Genomic DNA, 24,085 nt, shown 5'->3' on the forward strand with positions numbered 1-24,085 from the left:
GAATTTTGATATCACAGTTTAATTCCAAAATCTATGTTTCTACCAGCGATTGGAACTCATAACTTCAGGTCATGTTTCCACACGCAATCCTCCCTTGCTCCCGCTTCCTACATACAACAAGCCTACAGTGCCTTCAGAAAGTATTCAAACCCCTTGTCTTTTTCCACATTTTGTTGTGTTACAGCCTGAATTTAAAATTCATTAAATTGAGATTTTGTGTGACTGGCTCGCACAAAATACCTTATAATGTCAAAGTGGAATTGTGTTTTTAGAAATGAATAAAAAATTAAAAGCTGAAATGTCTTGAGTCAATAAGTATTCAACCCCTTTGGGGGTTGATGGCAAGCCTAAATAAGTTTAGGAGTAAAAATGTGCGAAAACGTGTTTTCAATTGAGTCCATTTATTTTGAATTCAGGCTGTATCATAACAAAATGTGGAATAAGTCAAGGGGTATGATTACTTTCTGAAGGCACTGTATATATTAAGCATCAGTAGTTAGGGGGTTAATATCTCATTAAAACTACACTGAGTGTACAAAACATGCTCTTTCCATGACAAAGACTGACCAGGTAAATCCAGTTGACAGCTATGATCCCTTATTGATGTTAAATCCACTTCAATCAGTGTAGATGAAGGGGAGGAGACAGGTTAAAGAAGGAGTTTTAAGCCTTGAGACAATTGAGACGTGGATTGTATATGTGTGCCAATGAGAGGGTGAATGGGCAAAACAAAAGATTTAAGTGCCTTTGAACAGGGTATGCTAGTAGGTGCCAGTTTGAGTGTGTTAAGAACTGCAATGCTGCTGGGTTTTTCACGCTCAACAGTTTCCAGTGTGCATCAAGAATGGTCCAACACCCAAAAGACATCCAGCCAACTTGACACAACTGTGGGAGGCATTGGAGTCAGCATGCCTGTGGAACGCCTTCGATGCCTTATAGAATCCATTACCCCAACGAATTGAGTCTGTTCTGAGGGCAAAATGGGGTGCAACTCACTATTAGGAAGGTGTTCCTAATGTTTTGTACACTTAGTGTATAGCCAGACTGATGATGTGTTCCCTTTAGGACTCAGCGATCCTGAACACGGCTGTGCTAACTGGGAAGAAGGTGGTGATGCCTGTCAGGACCGTGGCTGTGGAGGAGGACGGGTCAGTCACTGATGTCTCAGACTTCACCGACTGCAGCTCCACTGATGAGGACATCCTGAAGGTACAGTACAGCAGGCTGCCTGCCACTTGATGCCACAGTGGTACCTAGCATTTACAGTTGTGTAGAAGGTGTATGTGTTTTAAAACCTCATCTTAGTGGTGGAAGTACTTGGCACTTTAACACACACAAATAAGAAAGTGAGAGTGTGTTTCTTCAAGGTGTAGACATGAAGATGTCAAACTGAGAGTTGCTAAACACAGAGCATTGCAACACAGAGGTTTTGGGGCTACTCTAACATTCACCTTCATTTATTTCACTGAGAGCAACTTTAATGTACATACACTCTTAGAAAAAAGGGTTCCAAAAGGGTTCTTTGGCTTTCCTCATAGAACATTTTTAGTTCCAGGAAGAACACGTTTGGGTTCCATGTAGAACCCTCTGTGGAAAGGGTTCTACATGGAACACGTATGGGTTCTACCCGGAACCAAAAAGGGTTCTTCAAAGGGTTCTCCTATGGGGACCTTTTTTGTACAGGTGTCAGTGCCATGACAGGTACTTTGCAGATCTGTGGTGTGAACAAACATGTCCAATAACCAAGGAGGTGATTTGAGGTCATATGAAGACCAGACTGTTTTGACTGTGGTTAGGAGGGAGTATAGTGCTGGATGTATGTTTGTCCTGTCTGGCTGCAATGAGACAGGAGGGCCATTTAGTGTGGGTGTAAGAGGGGAGAAGAGACTGCTAAAGGCAAAGAAGTTGTACCAAAGTCACCTCTCCACATTCTCTCTACCACATAAGAAAACGAAGAGTGAGTGACACTCCAGTGATGTCCTCCATCAAGCCAATCAGCTGCTGAAATGGACACATAACAGGAAATGACAGGGAAACAAAGTAAAAACTAAACTCATATTCCTTTTTGTTATTGTTGCACAATGTCACTTTGTTATTACAGCCATTCGGCCAGTATAAGTATAATTATACAATATAACAAATGCTTATCTGTCACGAGCGTCGTCAGGGTGGAAATGACAGGACCAAGGTGCAGCGTGGTGAGCGTACATTTCTTTTAATGTTATAAATGTCACCAACAAAACAAGAAATACCAAAACCAACCGTGAAGCTGACTAGGGCTATACAGGCCACTAACACAGACAACTACCCACAGCTAAGGTGGATAAACAGGCTGCCTAAGTATGATTCCCAATCAGAGACAACGATAGACAGCTGTCCCTGATTGAGAACCATACCCGGCCAAAACATAGAAACAGAAAACATAGAAATAAAGAAACTAGAATGCCCACCCTAGTCACACCCTAGCCTAACCAAAATAGAGAATAAAAGCCTCTCTATGGCCAGGGCGTGACATTATCCAAGACACATTTCTTTGTTGTTATTCTGTATTTTAGGAGATCCATTAGTACATGACCACTGGAAATATGTAGTGTCTGTTGTGTAATGTAATATAATGTTTTAGATATGAGATCAGTGGGATTATGATAGTGGCAACAGAATGTAAATCACTGTTCATGCATTTAAAAAAATGTATGACCCTTTATAGTTTCCCCAAGCTGTCTGTGTTTGTTTGCTGATCAGATATCAGTAAGTTTGAGTGGCAAAATTTGCCCTAAGCTTCTTCGTTTAGCGGCTCTACTCAGATATCTTTGCTCTTATGATGCAAGTGAAAAAAAGTATGAGATCTGCAGAGTGATAAATAGCAAGGCTTTATTCCATAAAAATAATTTTGGGCTGAAATGCCAAAACAAGGTCAAATCTGTGATGATAAAGAGGCTTTTAAGAAGTATGGAAACATTTGCCTTGTCAGTTATGTGTGAAGAGAGTAATGGGTACTTTTGTGAAAAAACAATGAGATGAAGATTAATCTGGCACATCAAATATCAAAATCAAGAACAATGACTAATGGTTATTAATAAAAGTCTATTCTCTGTACATTTTTAGGATCTGGTGTTATGAATACAGTGCAACCTTTTAGGATCTGGTGTTATGAATACAGTATACTCACTGTAACCTTTGATGGTTATTTGGAAGATCACTAATCCATGCAGTTGGTATCCACCCTGTCAGCACAGTTACTGATAAATGTTTGTGAGTCGAGAGAAAGATGAAATTCATCTTGTTGACCTAAAAGAGAGATATTTTCACTGCTATGCCACTTGTCTTTCTTCACTTCACTCAGTATCAAGGCAGAGTGAGAACATCTCTCTTTCAGGTCAACAAGATGAATTTCATTTGCATCTTTCACTCTACTCACAAACATTTATCAGTAACATCAAATGAAACGTAACTTTCAGACACGTTACAACACTGAGTTATATTCTGTGCTATATTCTGTGCTCCATTTTGAGATTGTGTCTTTGGAGCCTTGCAGGAGACTTGGCTCTGCACTGCAAAACTCAACATCGATATAAAAGTATCCTCTGTAGCTCAGTTGGTAGAGCATGGCGCTTGCAATGTCAGGATTTTAGTTTTTTTATTTAACCTTTATTTAAGTAGGCAAGTCAGTTAAGAACAACATTTTATTTACAATGACAGCCTACCCCGGCCAAACCCGGACCAAGTGTGCACCGTCCTATGGTACTCCCAATCACGGCTGGATGTGATGCAGCCTGGATTCGAACCAGGGACTGCAGTGACGCCTCTTAGCACTGAGATGCAGTGCCTTAGACCGCTGCGAAACTTGGGAGGATAGAAAGTTTGATTCCCGGGACAACTGTACTTAAATTGTATGTACGCATGACTGTGAATAAAAGTGTCTGCTAAATGGCATATATTATTATATACACTATATACACAAAACCATTCGTGGATTTGGCTATTTCATCTACACCCGTTGCTGACAGTTGTATAAAATCAAGCACACAGCCATGCAATCTCCATAGACAAACATTGGCAGTAGAATGGCCGGTACTGAGGAGCTCAGTGACTTTCAACGTGGCACCGTGATAGGATGCCACCTTTCCAACAAGTCAGTTGGTCAAATGTCTGCCTTGCTAGAGCTTCCCTGGTCAATTGTAATTGTTATTGTGAGGTGGAAACGTCCAGGAGCAACAACGGCTCAGTTGTGAAGTGGTAGGCCACACAAGCTCACAGAATGGGACGACTGAGTGCTGAGGTGCGTAGCGCCCAAAAATTGCCTGTCCTCTGTTGCAACACTCACTACCGAGTTCCAAACTGCCTCTGGAAGCAACATCAGCACAAGGACTGTGCGTCGGGAGTTTCATGAAATGGGTCTCCATAGCCGAGCAACCGCGCACAAGCCTAAGATCACCATGCACAATGCCAAGCGTCAGTTGGAGTGGTGTAAAGCTCACCGCCATTGAACTCTGGAGCAGTAGAAACACGTTCTCTGGAGTGATGAATTACACTTCACCATCTGGCAGTCTGATGGACGAATCTAGGTTTGGCAGATGCCAAGAGAATGCTACCTGCTCGAATGCATAGTGCCAACTGTAAGGTTTGGTGGAGGAGGAATAATGGTCTGGGGCTGTTTTTCATGGTTCGGGCTAGGCGTCTTAGTTCCAGTGAAGGGAAATCTTAACGCTACAGCATACAATGACATTCTAGACGATTCTTTGTCAACCGACTTTGTGGCAACAGTTTGGGAAGGCCCTTTCCTGTTTCAGCATAACAATGCCTCCGTGCACAAAGCGAGGTGTATATAGAAATGGTTTGTCGAGATCAGTGTGGAAGAACTTGACTGGCCTGCACAGAGCCCTGACCTCAACCCCATCGAAAACCTTTGGGATGAATTGGAATGCCAACTGTGAGCCAGGCCTAATCGCCCAACATCAGTGCCCAACCACACTAATGCTCTTGTAGCTGAATGCTGCAGGGACTTGCTTTCAACTTCCAACATCCAGTGGAAAGCCTTCCCGGAAGTGTCGAGGCTGTTATAGCAGCAAAGGGGGTATCAACTCCATATTAATGTCCATGATTTTGGAATGAGATGTTCGATGAGCAGGTGTCCACATACTTATGGTAATGTAGTGTATATTAAATATTTGGGGGAAATGATTTGATTATGTTGCCATGTTAATATGGAAGGATTTGTGACTCAATGAGCGTTAACTAATATGGCGTATTTTGGAGATGAGAGGACGAGGACTCTTACCTGGGAGCCTCAGGCTGAACAGATGCTCTCAGATTAAGGATGATTGTCTGACCTCGTCTACCGCCTGGATGAAAACTCTTGATGATCTCATTGAAAAAAGATCAGTGCATAATAGCACGGACAGTTGTTCATAACTTTGCATAACTGCATTGTGGGCCCTAATGCTACATAAGTGCTTGATTAGATGAGGTAGCTGCAGCACTTTTCTACTCCCTTTCCAACTCAATTCTCCATGTTGAATCGGGGTAGAGTCATTTAACCAGAACACCATTTTAGTTAATGAGTCCAAGGTAATTATTGTCACAGGATGTCACAGGACCCCCCACAACCAACAGGACATTACTCTGACAGTCCATCTTCTAATTGCTAAATTCATGAATAGGTAGATAAGCAATCTCTGCTATTTGCATTCCTCCTTGAGCTGTCTGTCAAAGTCAGTGACATTTTTTTCTGCTACCCTGAGCACTTACGGGAGCCAATGACAACTGTATTTCAATGCTCCGTAAATTATCCAATTGATTAAAGCAAGGGATGTTGATAGAACCAAGCCGACTGCGCTGTGTCTTCCAGGGTTTCAAAAAGCACATGAGATTTGTCAATGGGCTGACAGAAACTACTCGCCAAGGTACATTCAATTAAAATGTAATGAATGTGTTTTCTGTGTGTTTTGATGTCCAATATAGCACAGTGTGTTATTGGATTAACATACATTTGCAATGTTATATCTTGTTATGGCCCGTGCTTTGTGTTTAGTGTGAATGTTTATTACAGCTGTTTGACTATTATTTTACTATATTATTACCATAGTGGAGCAAGTTACAGCAGAACGATTTGTTGAGTTCATTAAAGCTTAGGCAACTATTTGTCTATGTTAAGGATAACTTAGAGCCTGGTTTCATTATCTCTCCTTTTCATTAGTGTAGCTAAGCATCTCATATAAAATCTCTGTGTCATATAATGACCAGAACAGTCACATTTTCACACCATTTGATTTACAAATGAATGCTATATTATTTAAAAACTGTACATACAGTAGTTTTATTGAGAAGACCATATGCTAATACAGAATAGCCAATGGTGGAAAAAGTACTACATTGTCATACTTGAGTAAAAGTAAAGATAGAAAATAGAAAATGACTCTAGTAAAAGTCACCCAGAAAAATACTACTTGAGTAAAAGTTTTTGGTTATCAAAAGTAAATGGAATTGCTAAAATGTACTTAAGTATCAAAAGTAAAAGTATAAATTATTTCAAATTCCTTATATTAAGAAAACCAGACGGCACAATTTTATTTTATTTTGTTGATGGATAGCCAGGGGCACACTCCAACACTCAGATATAATTTACAAACGAAGCATTTGTGTTTAGTGAGTCTGCCAGATCAGATGCAGTAGGGATGACCAGGGATGTTATCTTGATAAGTGTGTGAATAGGACAATTTTCCTGTCAAAATGTAATGAATACTTTTAGGTGTCAGGGAAAATGTATGGAGTAAAAAGTACATTATTTTCTTTCGGGAATGTAGTGAAGTAAAAGTTGCCAAAAATATGAATAGTAAAGTAAAGTACAGTTACCCCCCAAAAATACTTCAGTAGTACTTTAAAGTATTTTTTACTTAAGTACTTTACTCCACTGAGTATTTACCCATGAATATCATATGACAGGAAATGTATGTTTTTGGTTAGACCTGGTTTGATGATTTAGCCATTGTTATTTTTTCTGCTCCTCCTGTGTACAGGTGTCAGACAGGTGTGACTATGTGTTTGTGAATGGGAAGGAGATGAAAGGCAAGGTGGGGATGATGGTGAACTTCACCTACAGCTACCTGAGTGCTCAGCTGGAGATGAACGTGTGGATCCCACGGCTGCCCCTCCAGATCGAGGTGTCTGACACAGAGCTCAGCCAGATCAAGGGGTGGAGAGTGCCCATCATCACCACCAAGAGGTACAGTAGTACCCACACAACAGCCACCCCCATTCCTGTCACACAGTAAAACCTCCACCCACTGTACATACTAGTGTACGTACATACTGTAGGTACAGGGGGTAAAGGGACCAGTATAGAGGTCTAGTTGCCTGAAAGGCAGCCTTAGCTCTAAAATGAGTCTACATTTTTACCAAAAATAATACTTTGCAAAGAGCTCAGGCTTGTGTTTTAATACCATTACGTAATGTATTACCATACCTCAATGTGATCCGATTTGAATTTTTTATTTTTTTATTTGGATCTACAGAGTAAGAGAATGACAATGACAAACAGTGATGAGATTAACAGGGAAGAGTCTGTGTGCGTGCATGCCCGAGGGTGTTGAGACAGGTGTGCCCTGTGCTGTAACATAATACAGTGTTTCTCTTCATTCCCTAGGCTCAGCTGGAACAGCGAGGAGAAGGAGGAGGATAAGAAGGGCAAAGGCTGCATGTTACAGTTCCAGCATGCCCTGGTGCGTGTGATCACACACTTCATAGCCGAGCAGTCGGACCCCCGGGAGCCACAGGCCTACTTCCTGGGCTCAGACTGGCAGGTGGACGTTACCAGGCTGGTGCGTTACTTCCTCAAGGTGGAGGACCCTCGCATCGCCAGACTGCAGGCAGGCAGGGTGCTGTCAGGACGAGACGTGGGGAGCACCTCCATCCAGGTATGGTAACCATCAGGTCTGATTGGAAGCATGGCTGATTGCCTGTTTAACTGGGCCTTCTTCCAGAGATGTGACATTGTATATTGACATGATATGATATCTAATGCTGTCTGTGTTTTGTGCCTGAGCAGGTGTTCTCCCCCATGTCTGACTCGATCCTGGCAGAGAAGACTGTGACGGTGGTAGATGACAAAGTGACCATCACAGAGCTGGGGGTGCAGCTGGTCACTGGCCTGGCTCTGTCCCTGCAGCTCAGCCCAGGAAGCAACAGGGCCATCCTCGCCACGGCAACCACACAGGAAGTACTGCAGAGCCCCAAACAGGTGCCGTTTACAATCTTCTTGAATGTCAATCAGATCAGACACCGGTGCACTGTAGAGTTTAATAATATTCAATTCAAGTTTAAAAAAATCTTGCTTTGTTCTCATCAGGAGGCTGTGGTTAGTTCCTGGGTCCAATTCAGCGATGACTCCATGACCCCTCTGGACATCTATGACCCTGCCTACTACCGTGTGACGGTGACCTCTCTGGATGAGGGCGTGGTGTCGGTGCAGAGCTCCCCTCTTGCAGTGGTGGCAGAGGGTGAGGGACAGGGAGTACTGGTCAGGGTTGAGATGGCCATCTGCGAGGCCTGCCAGAAGTCCAAACGGAAGAGCACCCTTGCCGTGGGCAGTGGCAGCCTCAAGGTCAAGTTCCAGGTCAACAGCCGGCGCTTTGACAGCAGCAACAGCAGCAGCAGTAGTGGAGGTGGAGGTGGGGTTGGCAGTGGCAGAAGTAAGGACAGCAGCAGTGACTATGGGAATGATGGGGAGGAGGTGGACAGTGAAAGGAAGCAGCAGAAGCCCCAGCAGACCCTGCCCAGTAGCTCTGCCTCTGAGCGGGAGGAGAGTGCCATGCGCAAGGTCACCACCACCGCCAAATCCACCGAGCGTGACTCCGTTCCAGGCGTTTCCAGTGATGGAAACCGCCAAGGCGGTGTAGGCGGAGTCATTGAAACAGGACGTTTCTTAAATGCTGGAACCCTCAACAGCCCTGCCAGCCCTATCAATGACAGTGATTATAGCAGCCCTAGTGACTATAGGACAGCTGAAGGGACAGACAGTGGGCTAGTTGAAGATATAGGCAGTGTTGCAGTCAGTAGCACTGTGAAAGCACCTGGTAACCTGGTCAACTACAATAACTTCCCCTCTCAGGAGGAGGTGCCTGACCAGGAGCCAATGGGGGTGGACATGGGCAGCGAGGACATGCTATCCAACCGGCCTCTCTCAGACCTGGAGATTGGCATGTACGCCCTGCTGGGGGTCTTCTGTCTGGCCATTCTGGTCTTCCTGGTGAACTGCATCTCCTATGTGGTAAAGTTCAGGCACAAACAGCCCCCCTCTCATGGCCAAGAGCCCACGGAGCACAGGCACGACTGGGTGTGGCTGGGCACGGACGCTGAGCTGGTGATGAACGTGCCTGGCAGTCCTCCCCAGCAAGACAACCACAGCGCCACCACAGTCATAGACATTGGGTCTGATAAGACTGCCTCTCTGCCCAGGCGACCCAGCTGCCTAGTTTCCTCCAGCCCCTCCTCTCCTCTGGGCTGTGGGGGCTCCCTCAGGGCCAAGCCCATGAACCGCAACGAGTCCATCCATTCGCCCACCAGCAAGAGGAAGAGGGTCCAGTTCACCACCTTTGCCTCTCTGGACCGTCAGCACTCCCCACACCCCCCCAGAGAGAACGGCCATGGGATCCACTGGGTGGGGAAGGAGGAGAACTGTGTTGAACCCCAAGTGCCCATCACAGAGCCCGTGGACCATTTATAATACGTATCGGGACCGTTTCACCCCAACTGTGGGTGTGTATGTGGCTTCGATCACCTCAATGCCTTTATTCATGGATAAAAGCAGACAATATAAGGAGCATCACTACTACTGGTTATACTTATTCATTATATGTGATTACGCAAAGATCCTTCTTCGTTTCAATATCTGTAAAGGCTTCTTACTGTACATGTAAATATCTTAAATGGTTTGCGAGATACATTTTTATATTAGATATTGGACAAAATTCTGTGAATAAGTGTGAGGATGCTTGTCATAAACCGACTGATGGCACTTTGTGTGGTGGAGAGAGGTTTAACCGTTTGAAAGATGATTGAAAGATTTATTTTTACAAAGCTTATAGACACAAAAGCCTCTTTTATACCTGGCGCTAACATGTGTCTTTTTTCTTGATTTGTCCACATTCTGATTGTGCCCACATTTTCAGAAATATGTCTACACATGGTATTGAAAGGTGTGTCATATCTGTCCGCATTGTGACGAGATTTCCTGGTCCCTCTCTTCTCTGTATGCAAATAGTTTGACAGCTGTTCTTTCAAAATTATATATTTTTTATTTTAAGACCCATATTTATGCCATAAGTCAATAATTTTAGAAAGCGGGATCCGTCCACACTTGTAAGGAATCAGCGGTTAACTGACTACCTCCAAAGGTGGTTAGGAAGATCAGATTACAATGCATATTTTAATTGTCTACACCTGTCTGAAAATGTGGGCACAATCAGAATGTGGACTAGATCAGGACAAAGAATGCATGTTAGAACCAAGTATAAACGGGGCTAAAGAGAGTCTGTTGCATGTGAACATTTTTATTCTCTTACCTTTTACACTCACATGGTGGTATCCCCCTCACACATAAACGGACACGCTTTACAAACAGTTTATCCAGAGTGATTATATGAGCCACTCCTAAAGGTACTAAACATAAGCAAGTGGTATTTTTCTATATGCACTGTTTATGTCTTCATATTGTGTACATTCATGTTTGATTTGTTTTTTAATTGTGTCTGATATGATTTTTCATTAAAGATATATCTCAATGATGTGTGTATTCCATAGAGTTCCACTATTATATATTTAGTTCTATGGTATTTATCATGTGATCTATCCGATGATTGTAGACTAGATACTGCACTCGACTAATCTGTTAGTCCTAGAACTCTTGATTTATTTTGCAGTCAGGGGCTAATTCTGATTTAGGAATTTACGCCTTTCCTACGCACGCCTTCCCTACACACTTCTCAGTATTTGGTAATCACACTCTGCAGGTATGGCTACCTACTGCTGAAAACCCTCCCGCTTGCTGGCCAACAGATTTTCTGGCTAATAGATTTTCTGGCTGAGTTTTCATTTAATAGGGTTTTCAGTACATTTATCTTAAGCCATCCCTTTAATTTAAAAATGGTGTATCTTTAATTAGGATTTTGTCGACAGCCTCAATAGAATACATAGAGAGAATGTGTTCAGAATATATGATCAATGAAAGAATGCTATCTATGCATCTTCATCTCCGATTTAGCACCAACTGGTAGATTTAAAAACCCTCTGATTTTGTAAACTCAGCAAAAAAAGAAACATTCTCTCACTGTCAACTGCGTTTATTTTCAGCAAACTTAACATGTGTAAATATTTGTATGAGCATAACAAGATTCAACAAGTGAGACATAAACTGAACAAGTTCCACATACATGTGACTAACAGAAATGGAATAATGTGTCCCTGAACAAAAGGGGGGGTCAAAAGTAACAGTCAGTATCTGGTGTGGCCACCAGCTGCATTAAGTACTGCAGTGCATCTCCTCCTCATGGACTGCACCAGATTTGCCAGTTCTTGCTATGAGATGTTACCCCACTCTTCTACCAAGGCACCTGAGAGTTCCCGGACATTTCTGGGGGGAATGGCTCTAGCCCTCACCCTCCGATCCAACAGGTCCCAGACGTGCTCAATGGGATTGAGATCCGGGCTCTTCGCTGGCCATGACAGAACACTGACATTCCTGTCTTGCAGGAATTCACGCACAGAACGAGCTGTGTGGCTGGTGGCATTGTCATGATGGAGGGTCTTGTCAGGATGGGAAGGGTACCACATGAGGGAGGAGGATGTCTTCCCTGTAACGCACAGCGTTGAGATTGCCTGCAATGACAACAAACTCAGTCCGATGATGCTGTGACACACCGCCCCAGACCATGACGGACCCTCCACTTCTAAATCGATCCCGCTCCAGAGTACAGGCCTCGGTGTAACGCTCATTCCTTCGACGATAAACGCGAATCCGACCATCACCCCGGTGGAACAAAACCTCGACTCGTCAGTGAATAGCACTTTTTGCCAGTCCTGTCTGGTCCAGTGACGGGGGGTTTGTGCCAACAAGTGACGTTGTTGCCGATGATGTCTGGTGAGGACCTGCCTTACAACAGGCCTATAAGCCCTCAGTCCAGCGTCTCTCAGCCTATTGCGGACAGTCTGAGCACTGATGGATGGATTGTGCATTCCTGGTGTAACTCGGGCAGTTGTTGTTGCTGTCCTGGACCTGTCCCGCAGGTGTGATGTTCGGATGTACCGATCCTGTGCAGGTGTTGTTACACATGGTCTGCCACTGCGTGGACGATCAGCTGTCCGTCCTGTCTCCCTGTAGCGCTGTCTTAGGCGTCTCACAGTACGGACATTGCAATTTATTGCCCTGGCCACATCTGCAGTCCTCATGCCTCCTTGCAGCATGCTTAAGGCACGTTCACACAGATGAGCAGGGACCCTGGGCATCTTTCTTTTGGTGGTTTTCAGAGTCAGTAGAAAGGCCTCTTTAGTGTCTTAAGTTTTCATAACTGTGACCTTAATTGCCTACCGTCTGTAAGCTGTCTTATCGACCGTTCCACAGGTGCATGTTCATTAATTGTTTATGGTTCATTGAACAAGCATGGAAAACAGTGTTTAAACCCTTTACAATGAAGATCTGTGAAGTTATTTGGATTTTTACGAATTATCTTTGAAAGACAGGGTCCTGAAAAAGGGCCGTTTCTTTTTTGCTGAGTTAAAATGGTGTGTCTCAGATTTCTGTACAGAATAATACAAAATGCTCTGAGACCAGGTTATTGTCTTAGATCGCCTTAAATTACCTCAGTATAAAACAATAACCGGTTCTATGTACACAGCTGGATTTTTTGAACGTCCATTATACACTAAACAACAAGTGAGCAGAGGATGCAATTTGTCCGTTGTGCATCTCACTCACACAAAGTTCAGTGGGATCAATAACAGGGAACTTGGGGACATTTATAATGGACACCTGTCAGCTCTAGTCTGGTGAGGAGTGGTTGGGGGGAGACATAAGTCATGGAGGGTGTAATCTGTGACCAGGGACCTGTTTGAAGTGTAAAGCTGTCAGCCACAAACAGATTGGCCCTCCTGATTTGTCGACCAATGCACCAGACCCCAGGCCCCACAAATCACGCCCAGGCGCCCAGGGACAGGGGGACGAGGGGGCCGGGGTCACAGCCTGGTGTCACCTGAGTAGGCCTGGGCCTGGGGCTAAGGTAAGACGCTGGACATAGGGTGTCTGTCGGCTCCTGAAGAACTATGGGGAAGGTTGTGTACGTGACTCTGTCTGACACTTTGAAATAAGTTATGTAACATTATAACTTTACACATATGTTGTTTGTGTCTGTGTAGACTGGGTTTCTTTCTACAGTGGGGCAAAAAAGTATTTAGTCAGCCACCAATTGTGCAAGTTCTCCCACTTAAAAAGATGAGAGAGGCCTGTAATTTTCATCATAGGTACACTTCAACTATGACAGACAAAATGAGATTTTTTTTCTCCAGAAAATCACATTGTAGGATATTTAAAGAATGTATTTGCAAATTATGGTGGAAAATAAGTATTTGGTCACCTACAAACAAGCAAGATTTCTGGCTCTCACAGACCTTCTTTAAGAGGCTCCTCTGTCCTCCACTCGTTACCTGTATTAATGGCACCTGTTTGAACTTATTATCAGTATAAAAGACACCTGTCCACAACTTCAAACAGTCACACTCCAAACTCCACTATGGCCAAGACCAAAGAGCTGTCAAAGGACACCAGAAACAAAATTGTAGACCTGCACCAGGCTGGGAAGACTGAATCTGCAATAGGTAAGCAGCTTGGTTTGAAGAAATCAACTGTGGGAGCAATTATTAGGAAATGGAAGACATACAAGACCACTGATAATCTCCCTCAATCTGGGGCTCCACGCAAGATCTCACCCCGTGGGGTCAAAATGATCACAAGAACGGTAAGCAAAAATCCCAGAACCACACGGGGGGACCTAGTGAATGACCTGCAGAGAGCTGGGACCAAAGTAACAAAGCCTACCATCAGCAAGGGCATTGAAGATGAAACGTGGCTGGGTCTTTCAGCATGACAATGATCCCAAACACACCGCCCGGGCAACGAAGGAGTGGCTTCGTAAGAAGCATTTCAAGGTCCTGGAGTGGCCTAGCCAGTCTCCAGATCTCAACCCCATAGAAAATCTTTGGAGGGAGTTGAAAGTCCGTGTTGCCCAGCAACAGCCCCAAAACGGTCCCGTGTGGCTCAGTTGGTAGAGCATGGCGCTTGCAACGCCAGGGTTGTGGGTTCAATTCCCACGGGGGGACCAGGGTTCAATTCCCACGGGGGGACCAGGATGAATATGTATGAACTTTCCAATTTGTAAGTCGCTCTGGATAAGAGCGTCTGCTAAATGACTTAAATGTAAATGTAAAACATCACTGCTCTAGAGGAGATCTGCATGGCGGAATGGGCCAAAATACCAGCAACAGTGTGTGAAAACCTTGTGAAGACTTACAGAAAATTGTTTGACCTCTGTCATTGCCAACAAAGGGTATATAACAAAGTATTGAGATAAACTTTTGTTATTGACCAAATACTTATTTTCCACCATAATTTGCAAATAAATTCATTAAAAATCCTACAATGTGATTTTCTGGATTTCTTTTTCTCATTTTGTCTGTCATAGTTGAAGTGTACCTATGATGAAAATTACAGGCCTCTCTCATCTTTTTAAGTGGGAGAACTTGCACAATTGGTGGCTGACTAAATACTTTTTTGCCCCACTGTATGTGTATGTCTGGAGTGCCACCCAAAAAGACTGACTCGTTGCTGTACAGTTGTTTGCAGACACTAACGAGAGTGAGTCTAATGTTTCTAATATTTGTCCCACTGGGGACACACCGGTTGAATCAACATTGTTTGCACATCATTTCAATTAAATGACATTGAACCAACATGGTATAGACGTTTAATTGATGTTGTGCCCAGTGGAGTTTGTATATCTCTTCTCCCTCGTGCCGATGCCTACAGCAGGTTGCTATAAACCAGGGCCTCTGACCTTTCACATCAGCTTGCTAAGCATTGGGACTGATGTGTCAGCCGACATCACACTACAGTGTCACGAGCCCACATCATCACCCCGCCCCCTATGTAAGGGCACAGCTCCTACTGTGGTGATTGGCAGAGCTGCTAACCTGTCACAACCCCATTTGATTGACAGAGAAGGTGAACACTCTCCTGCTTTATTTGGGATAAGATTGCATGCTCCTGCTTTTGATACTAGGTCACTTGAAGTGACCCACTTGTGGGTGAGTGACTGTATCTTGTGCAAAAAGTTATAAATTAATGAGTGAATCCCAATGGGAACAAGAGACAGCAGAAAATTATGTTACTTTATTATAAATCAAACTTTGCTCTCCCTTACCGTAACTAGGCCTGTAGGAGCTTACTCTCCTAACAACTTCCTGGAGACGTTGTGCTGACCTAATTAGCTGCTCAAACATGAAGTCACCGACCGGTTACACAAACTTCTGTCCTTTTCCCACAGCTGTCTTGCCTTGACTTCACCATTGAATTGACTAGAACCCCACCTGACTGTAACAAGTGTTTGGGTTGATAAGGTTCACCTATTGTTTCATTTCTGCTTCCCTCAGCACGTTTCTGTTAATGAGCAACACACCTGTTTTCAGACTGAGGTCTCCTCTAGATTTTCACAAACATTTATTGTTGTACGAAGGAAGATGATAAAATCCTTCACCGTGCACTGCTACACACCACATCAAGGACAGTCAAAAACGTTGACTTTATTTCTCAGATGGAGAAATGGTTCATTGAACAAGCATGGGAACCAGTGTTTAAACCCTTTACAATGAAGATCTGTGAAGATATTTGGGTTTTTACAAAATATCTTTGAAAGACAGGGTCCTGAAAATGGACGTTTCTTTTTTTTGCTGAGATTAGATTATTTAGACAAATTGTAGGGTTAGTAAAGTATAAATCATACAAAAAAAATGGTTTGGAGAGACTTTACGCACTAAATATATTGATGAATCAAAAATACAGTGGTTTGATTAATCCTGAAAGATGTCAATTTCAAGTTCAATTCATTAAATATTGGAAGGTGGGAAAAAAGTGTTGAATAGTCCTATAAATCTACCCAATTCTCATTAATCATGAAACTGTAAGACGTCGTGAACCATGCACCATCCTTCAGGTTTAACCTGCTAGGTGTGGTCTGAATTCCATAATGATTGAAATAGGCTACATGTCCCAAATTATTGCTTAATATGATCCACTAATGCTAGCACGGATGTGACAGAAGAAAGAAAGGTAAGCGGAATGGAATGACGCAAAATGTAAGCTACAAATTGAAAACTTAAGTTACAGTTATAAATATATGTGTATTACTGAGGGTGCCTCTCAATAGTGGCTAATATTTAACATTATTCACCTTGTAAAATAAAACTGAGAAAAGCCGCGGCATAGGCCATAATTAAAACATTCTAAAGCGCATACATCAAGGTTTAGTCTCACAGAAGACTATAGCTTGGGTGTCCAAATTTCATCCATGCAAATTATGAGGGCACACAATAGAAATTCTGAAGAAAGGTGGAGACATTTATAGCCTACTTCACAGTGGAAAAGGGGCTGCAATACATGTCATTGTAACGGCTGTCATAGTCGTTCTCCTCCTCAGACGAGGAGGAGCATGGATCGGACCAATACGCAGAGTGGTTAGTGTTCATGATGATTTATTATAACGAAACTTGAACACTGATTTACAAAAACCAAATAAACGAAGTGCAGAAACCTATACAGTACCGTGTGGTGAAAACACAAACACGGAAACAAACACCCATGAAACCCAGGCTGCCTAAGTATGATTCTCAATCAGGGACAACGATTGACAGCTGCCTCTGATTGAGAATCATACCAGGCCGAACACAAAAATCCCAACATAGAAAATCACACATAGACAAACCCACCCAACTCACGCCCTGACCAACTAAATAAATACAAGACAAAGGAAAACAGGTCAGGAACGTGACAGTCATGTTGGTATGATTTTCCGTTTGCTTCAATATGGCTGGTTTCACATTCGTCTCCAGAGGCCATAAGGCAAAATCATCTAAAACAAATGCTGTGTATTTACAATCCCCTTCTCCAAATGGATTACTCATTTACCTAGCTCTTATCAATAGCCCTTATCCATTTATACATTACAGTGCATGAAGAATGGTGTTATTTCTATCAGAAAAAAATAAAGTAAATGCTTTTTCCTTGGAACCGGTAGATTCACTTGACCTTATTCATGGTTTCCTGGCTCATTTCTCGGGAATTAAGTCAAAGTCAGAATATGGTGTATCTGTAGACACCTCCACCTGACCTTCATTTATTTGATTTCCACCTTAAACGGATAGTGGGTGAATAGCATGCTATTCTCATGCTTAAGTTCATGGTCAGAATAACATAGAGAGAAAAGTGCATAAAAAGGGAATTGTGTATAAAAAGGGAATTAAATTCCATTGACGCCCACATAACTCGGTCCGGAATCTGGGACCTAACGAATAGCAGGTGAATAGCACACAATTCTCATGATTAAGTTCAAGGTCAGAATATGCATAGAGAGAAAAGGGAATATGTTCCAAATCGGGTCGGGATCGGGCCTCTGTGAATGACCATTTCTAGACAGGATTTATTCTTGACTAATTCTATTCTTTTTAAGCTTCGCATTTTAGAGACAGTTTCACCCCATGCACCATGTCACAGTATGAATTAGGCTACTGTAAATGTTGATGCGTTTTTAAAAATCAAATCTATAGGTAGTTTACATTCACTGCACGAAAATATAAACGTAACATGTAAAGTGTTGGTATCATGTTTCATGAGCTGAAATGAAAGATTTTGTGCACAAATGTGTTTACATCCATGTTAGTGAGCGTTTATTCTTTGCCAAGATAATCCATCTACCTGATAGGTGTGGCATATCAAGAAGCTGATTGAACAGCATAATCATTACACAGGTGCACCTTGTGCTGGGAGAAAAGAAGGCCACTCTAAAATGTGTAGCTTTGTCACACAAAACAATGCCACAATGCCATTACGCCTACTCCCGCTCCCCCTCTCAAGCACTCGATGTCGCCGGTCTACTAACCACCTGTCCTGACAACCATCATTATGCACACCTGCTACCCATCATTATGCACACCTAAGTCACATTCTCAAGTTGAGGGAGTGTGCAATTGGCATGCTGACTGCAGGAATGTCCACCTGAGTGTTTGCCAGATAATTGAATGTTAATGTCTCGACCATAAACTGCTGTCAACGTTGTTTTAGAGAATTTGGCAGTACGTCCAACCGGCCTCACAACCACAGACCAGGTGTATGGTGTTGTGTGAGTGAATGGTTTACTGATGTCAATGTTGTGAACAGAGTGCCCCATGGTGGCGGTGGGTTTATGGTATGGGCAGGCATAAGCTAAGGACAACAAACATAATTGCATTTTATCGATGGCAATTTGAACGCAGCGATACTGTGACAAGATCCTAAGGCCCATTGTGAGACCCATTTTGTTTTTGTGTCTGTGACCAAAAGATGCATTTCTGTATTCCCAGTCATGTGAAATCCAGAGATTAGAGATTAGGGCCAAATGAATTTATTTCAATTGACTGATTTCCTTATGAACTGTAACTCTTTGTAAAATCTTTGAAATTGTTGCATGTTGATTTTTATGTTTTTGTTCAGAATAGTTGTTGAAATTGTTAGACTGAGACAGTCTACGGCAGGCCAAAACCCTGTCTAAAATATTCTACAAAGGACATTTGATTGATCCTTTAAATGCACACAATACTTCCTCTGTATGCTCATTGGGGACACAAGCTTTTGAGTGAAGTAAAATGAATGATGCCACCTCTGTGTTGTCCTCTGTAAATGTATACATTTTACAAACATAAGAATGAGAGAACTTTCCTTTCTCTGACTTGCAGGAAAGATAATAATTTCAGACAACAAATTAGATCGACCTTTAGTGCCCAGTTACCCTTTGGAACTAGATTGAGTATCCATAGTAGGGACTTTGAATGTGAGTAATCTTGCACGACACAAACCTCTGCACTTTGAAAAATGTATGCTACTGTAGGTGGACACTGAGGTACTGTAGTGTCAGAGTTATACATTGTAGGACCATTGGCAACCTAAATCTGGAGGACTTTCATGGAGACGTTGACTGATTATGACCTCAATTTGTTCGATGATACATTTTTAAGGATAGACACCTAAACAAAAGCAACGCATCATTTAACCATATTTTATTGAAAATTATACATCAGTAAGAAGCAGAATATACATATTTTTCATAGATTAACTTTCATTACAACATGTCAATAAATAAGTAAATAATGTTTTTCTGTAGGCTACTTGGAATTTATCAAGCAAGGTAAGCATGAGAGAGTAGCAGCACAGAACATATTTCTTTCAATGGACACCAATTCACCCAGTATTTTCAATAAGACTACTGTTGTGCTTTGAATAAAAGTTAACATCCACCTCCAGTACCAAAAGTACATTTGGCTAATCAAGTTTGATTGTGCAGTGTAGATTTTTACAGATACCTGTAAAAAAGACAAGCGATGAGGACACCTGCTCATCGAACATCTCATTCCAAATTCATAGGCATTAATATGGAGTTGGTCCCCCTTTTCCTGCTATGACCTCCACTCATCTGAGAAGGCTTTCCACTAGATGTTGGAACATTGCTGCAGGGACTTGCTTCCATTCAGCCGCAAGAGCATTAGTGTAGTCGGGCAATGATGTTGGGCGATTAGGCCTGGCTCGCAGTCGGCGTTCCAATTCATCCCAAAGTTGTTAGACGGGGTTGAGGTCAGGGCTCTGTGCAGGCCAGTCAAGTTCTTCCACACCGATCTCGACAAACCATTTTTGTATGGACCTTGCTTTGTGCACGGGGGCATTGTCATGCTGAAACAGGAAAGGGCCTTCCCCAAACTGTTGCCACAAGGTTGGAAGCCCAGAATAGTCTAGAGTCCCATAGTATGCTGTAGTGTTAAGATTTCTCTTCACTGGAACTAAGGGGCCTAGACTGAACCACGGAAAACAGCCCTAGACCCTTATTCCTAATCAACCAAACTTTATAGTTGGCACTATGCATTCGGGCAGGTAGCGTTCTCCTGGCATCCGCCAAACCCAGATTCATCGTTCGGACTGCCAGATGGTGAAGTGTGATTCATCACTCCAGAGAATGCGTTTCCACTGCTCCAGAGTCCAATGGTGGCAAGCTTTACACCGCCCCATCGGACGCATGGCATTGCACATGGTGATCTTAGGCTTATGTATGGCTGCTCGGACATGGAAACCCATTTCATGAAGCTCCCGACGAACAGTTCTTGTGCTGACGTTGCTTCCAGAAACAGTTTGGAATTCAGTAGTGAGTGTTGCGCCCTACGAGCTTCAGCACTTGGCGGTCCCGTTCTGTGAGCTTGTGTGGCCTACTACTTTGTGGCTGAGCTGTTGTAGCTCCTAGACCTTCAACTTAACAGCACTTACAGTTGACCAGGGCAGCTCTAACAGGGCAGAAATTTGACGAACTGAGGTCCTATGAAAGTGCCACATTGAAAGTCACTGAGCTCTTCAGTACGGGCCATTTTACTGCCAATGTTTGTCTATGGAGATTCCATGGCTGTGTGCTCAATTGTATACACCTGTCAGCAATGGGTGTGGCTGAATTAACCAAATGTACTAATTTGAAGGGGTGTCCTCCTACTTTTGGCCATGTTGTGTACCTGATCATTAAAGCAATGCCTCTCTTTTGGCCTTTCTGATTTAAGTGTAACCCAGCTGTAACTCTGCGTAGTTAGGGAACAGCAGAGTTCATATATGAGCACACGGCGATGTGTTAAGCCCCAGATGGAGAGAAGGTCTAGGTCAGCATTGGTGTTATTCCTGAGAGACAGTAGGGCTGCCTCAGCCTCAGTGCAGTATGTCCACCAGCCTCTGGTAGGCCTCCCTCTCATGGTCCAGGCAGTGGTGCTCCTCAACATAGCGCTTCCCATTCCTCACCAAAAGCTCCCGCAGCTCCCCATCTACCAGCACCCTCTGGGACACATGCACAAATTCCTGGAGGAGGAGGGACAAGTACAATCAACGCTTCAGTATAAATATTTACTAGTATTTCATCCCAAAGTAAACTACTTGCTAAAAAAATTGTTATGAAACAAGCCTCTAAGAGCCCATGAAAGCAGTGAGTTTATGAGGTGTAACCAACCATAGCAGTGAATAACATGAGGGAGTGTTGCTATTCTGAAAGGTAAACTCATATTGAATATGCTTTGCCTTGCTAATTGATGGAGACATCTGTGACCAGTTCCAAATAGGCCTGTGCAATGGCCCTTTGCAACCTATTCTGATGTGTGCTGCTTCCTATTTGCTTATGAAGGGAGTAGAACACAAACAGTGTCTGTCTGATGCTATTTAATGGCCCTGCCACACCAGCTGTCAGGATGAGATGGAGGAGATGGGGAGAAATATCAAGCAATTATGAAATGAGTAATGACATTATCCCTGAGCGCCGGTGGAAATGTTTGGAGCCCATAAGGTCCTTTTTGGGTTCTGGCAGCTCATTTAGTGGCCTGGGAGGCTGGGACCAGACCCGTAACATAATACAGACTCACACAGCCGTTCAGTGAGCACTCCTGCCCCCGGCACTGCAGCCAAGATCTCCTAGAGCAGAGAACCTTGTGGGTAAACAGAGCTGCAGCCAACGCCAGAACAGCAGGCTGTTTCACTTCACTCAAGTGATGTGATCATGTTTGGAGGGCATCTTCATTTGAGATGGAGCCATACGAGGAAGCCATTAATTCCCAGCAATAAATACAATAAAATTGTATTAGTCACATACACAATTTACAGCAGGTATAAAAAGTGCAGTGAAATGCTTTTGTGCTAGCTCCCTCAACCATGCAGTACATTAAGCAATATAAATAACAATAAAAGAGTCAAGTCAAAAATAAGAAGTGTTAGAAGTAATAGAAGAGGTAGTATGCATAGTAATAATGCACTGTATTTAAAAATATGAAGTGGGTAATGACTTGGTCGCACAGTAGAACAAATAGTATACAGTGCATTCGGAAAGTATTCAGACCCCTTGAGTTTTTCTACATTTTGTTACGTTACGGCCTTACTCTAAAATGGATTTAAATGTTTTTTTCCCTCATCAATCTACACACAATACCCCATAATGACAAAGCAAAAACAGAGTTTTAGAAATGTTTGCAAAGAAATGTAAAAAAAAAGAAGAAATATCACATTTACATAAGTATTCAGACCCTTTAATCAGTACGTTGTTGAAGCACCTTTGGTAGAGATTACAGCCTCAAATCTTTTTGGTATGATGCTACAAGCTTGGCACACCTGTATTTGGGGAGTTTCTCCCATTCTTCTATTGCAGGTTCGGGTTCTTGGTCACCTCCCTGACCAAGACCCTTCTCCCCCGATTTCTCAGTTTGGCTGGGCGGTCAGCTCTAAGAAGAGTCTCGGTGGTTTCAAACTTCTTCCATTTAAGAATGATGTAGGCAACTGTGTTCTTGGGGACCTTCACTGCTGCAGAAATGTTTTGGTACCCTTCCCCAGATCTGTGCCTCGACACAATACTCTCTCGGATCTCTACGGCAATTCCTTCGACCTCATGGCTTGGTTTTTGCTCTGATGGAAAAAGGATGCACCTGAGCTCAATTTTGAGTCTCATAGCAAAGGGTCTGAATAATTCTGTAATTAAGTTTTAAATTTTTTTTTTAACCTGTTTTCACTTCATCATTATGGGGTATTGTGTTCAGATTGAAGAGGAATTTTTTTTATTTAATCCATTTTAGAATAAGGCTGTAACGTAACAAAATGTGGATAAAGTCAAGGGGTCTGAATACTTTCCAAAAGCACTGTGTAACAGAACACCAGCGTGGTGTGTGTGTGTGTGTGTGTGTGTGTGTGTGTGTGTGTGTGTGTGTGTGTGTGTGTGTGTGTGTGTGTGTGTGTGTGTGTGTGTGTGTGTGTGTGTGTGTGTGTGTGTGTGTGTGTGTGTGTGTGTGAGAAAGAGTCCTGAGTGCATGTATATGCTTGTGTGTGTGTTTGTGTGTGTTTATGGGTGTTTGTGTGTGCGAGTGTGTGTTTGTGTGTAAATTTGTGTGTAATGGTTGGGTGTGTTGGTCAGTGAAAATAATCTCTAAGGTGCAGATAGTCCTTAAGGTTCAAATAGTCTCTAAGGTGCAGGTCTGTGCAAGGTGACAGCTAGGGTTAGCTGTTCAACAGCCTGATGGCCTGGTGGTAGAAGCTGTCATGGAGCCTGTTGGACCACGACCTGATGCTCTGATACCTCTTGCCAGATGGTAACATAGTGAACAATCTGTGGCTTGGTTGACTGGAATCCTTGACGATCTTTCAGGCCTTCCTCAGACCGCCTGGTGTAGATGTCTTGGAGGGCAGGGAGCTCGCCACCAGTGATGTATTTGGCCGTCTGTTCCACCCTCTGTAGAGCCTTGAAAGCTGAGCTGTAGTTGAGGAGCAGCATTCCACATAGGTGTCTGCTTGTCCAAGTGGGATAGAGCATTGTGGATCTTTTTGGGCTGTATGCAAATTGGACGTGGCCCAGGGAGTCAGGTAAGGTGTAGCTGGTATGGTCCTTGACCAGTTTCTTAGTTTGCTTGGGTATAGACAAAATGGTGGACATCTTGAAGCATGTGGTGATCACAGACTGTTACAGGGAGAGATTGAATATGTCCGTAAACACTCCTGCCAGCTGGTCTTTGCATGCTCTGACGACGCGCCCGGGGATACCGTCTGGGCCGGCTGATTTGCGAGTATGCACACGCTTGAAGGCCTTAGGTCGGCCACAGATATCGAGAGCTCACTGTCCTCTTCAGCAGTGGGGGCTCTCGTAGGAGGATCAGTGTTGATTACCTGTAAGCGAGCATAGAAAGTGTTTAGCTCGTCTTGGAAAGAGGCATCGGTGTTTGCCGCGCAGCTGGTTTTCCCTTTGAAGTC

General features: G+C 43.3%; 1 protein-coding gene across 1 annotated transcript; it reads left to right on the forward strand.

Annotated features, from left to right (window-relative positions):
• The first annotated feature begins 7,058 nt into the window (after positions 1-7,058).
• On the forward strand, positions 7,059-9,721 carry LOC120051020 (transmembrane protein 132D-like). Its single transcript, XM_038997604.1, has 5 exons — positions 7,059-7,230; positions 7,553-7,562; positions 7,658-7,913; positions 8,045-8,236; positions 8,345-9,721. Exons 1-5 carry the CDS (start codon positions 7,059-7,061, stop codon positions 9,719-9,721), a joined length of 2,007 nt encoding a protein of 668 aa, XP_038853532.1.
• The last annotated feature ends 14,364 nt before the right edge of the window (positions 9,722-24,085 follow it).

The sequence above is a fragment of the Salvelinus namaycush genome, chromosome 1 (genome assembly GCF_016432855.1).
Source record: "Salvelinus namaycush isolate Seneca chromosome 1, SaNama_1.0, whole genome shotgun sequence".
Lineage (NCBI taxonomy): Eukaryota > Metazoa > Chordata > Actinopteri > Salmoniformes > Salmonidae > Salvelinus > Salvelinus namaycush.

Bases quoted from the DNA above. Each gene is read 5' to 3' on its own strand.
- LOC120051020 (XM_038997604.1), top strand. From the start codon at position 7,059: ATGAAAGGCAAGGTGGGGATGATGGTGAACTTCACCTACAGCTACCTG. The intron at 7,914-8,044 runs GTATGGTAACCA...GTGCCTGAGCAG, and splicing joins TGGGGAGCACCTCCATCCAG to GTGTTCTCCCCCATGTCTGA. The intron at 8,237-8,344 runs GTGCCGTTTACA...TGTTCTCATCAG, and splicing joins TACTGCAGAGCCCCAAACAG to GAGGCTGTGGTTAGTTCCTG.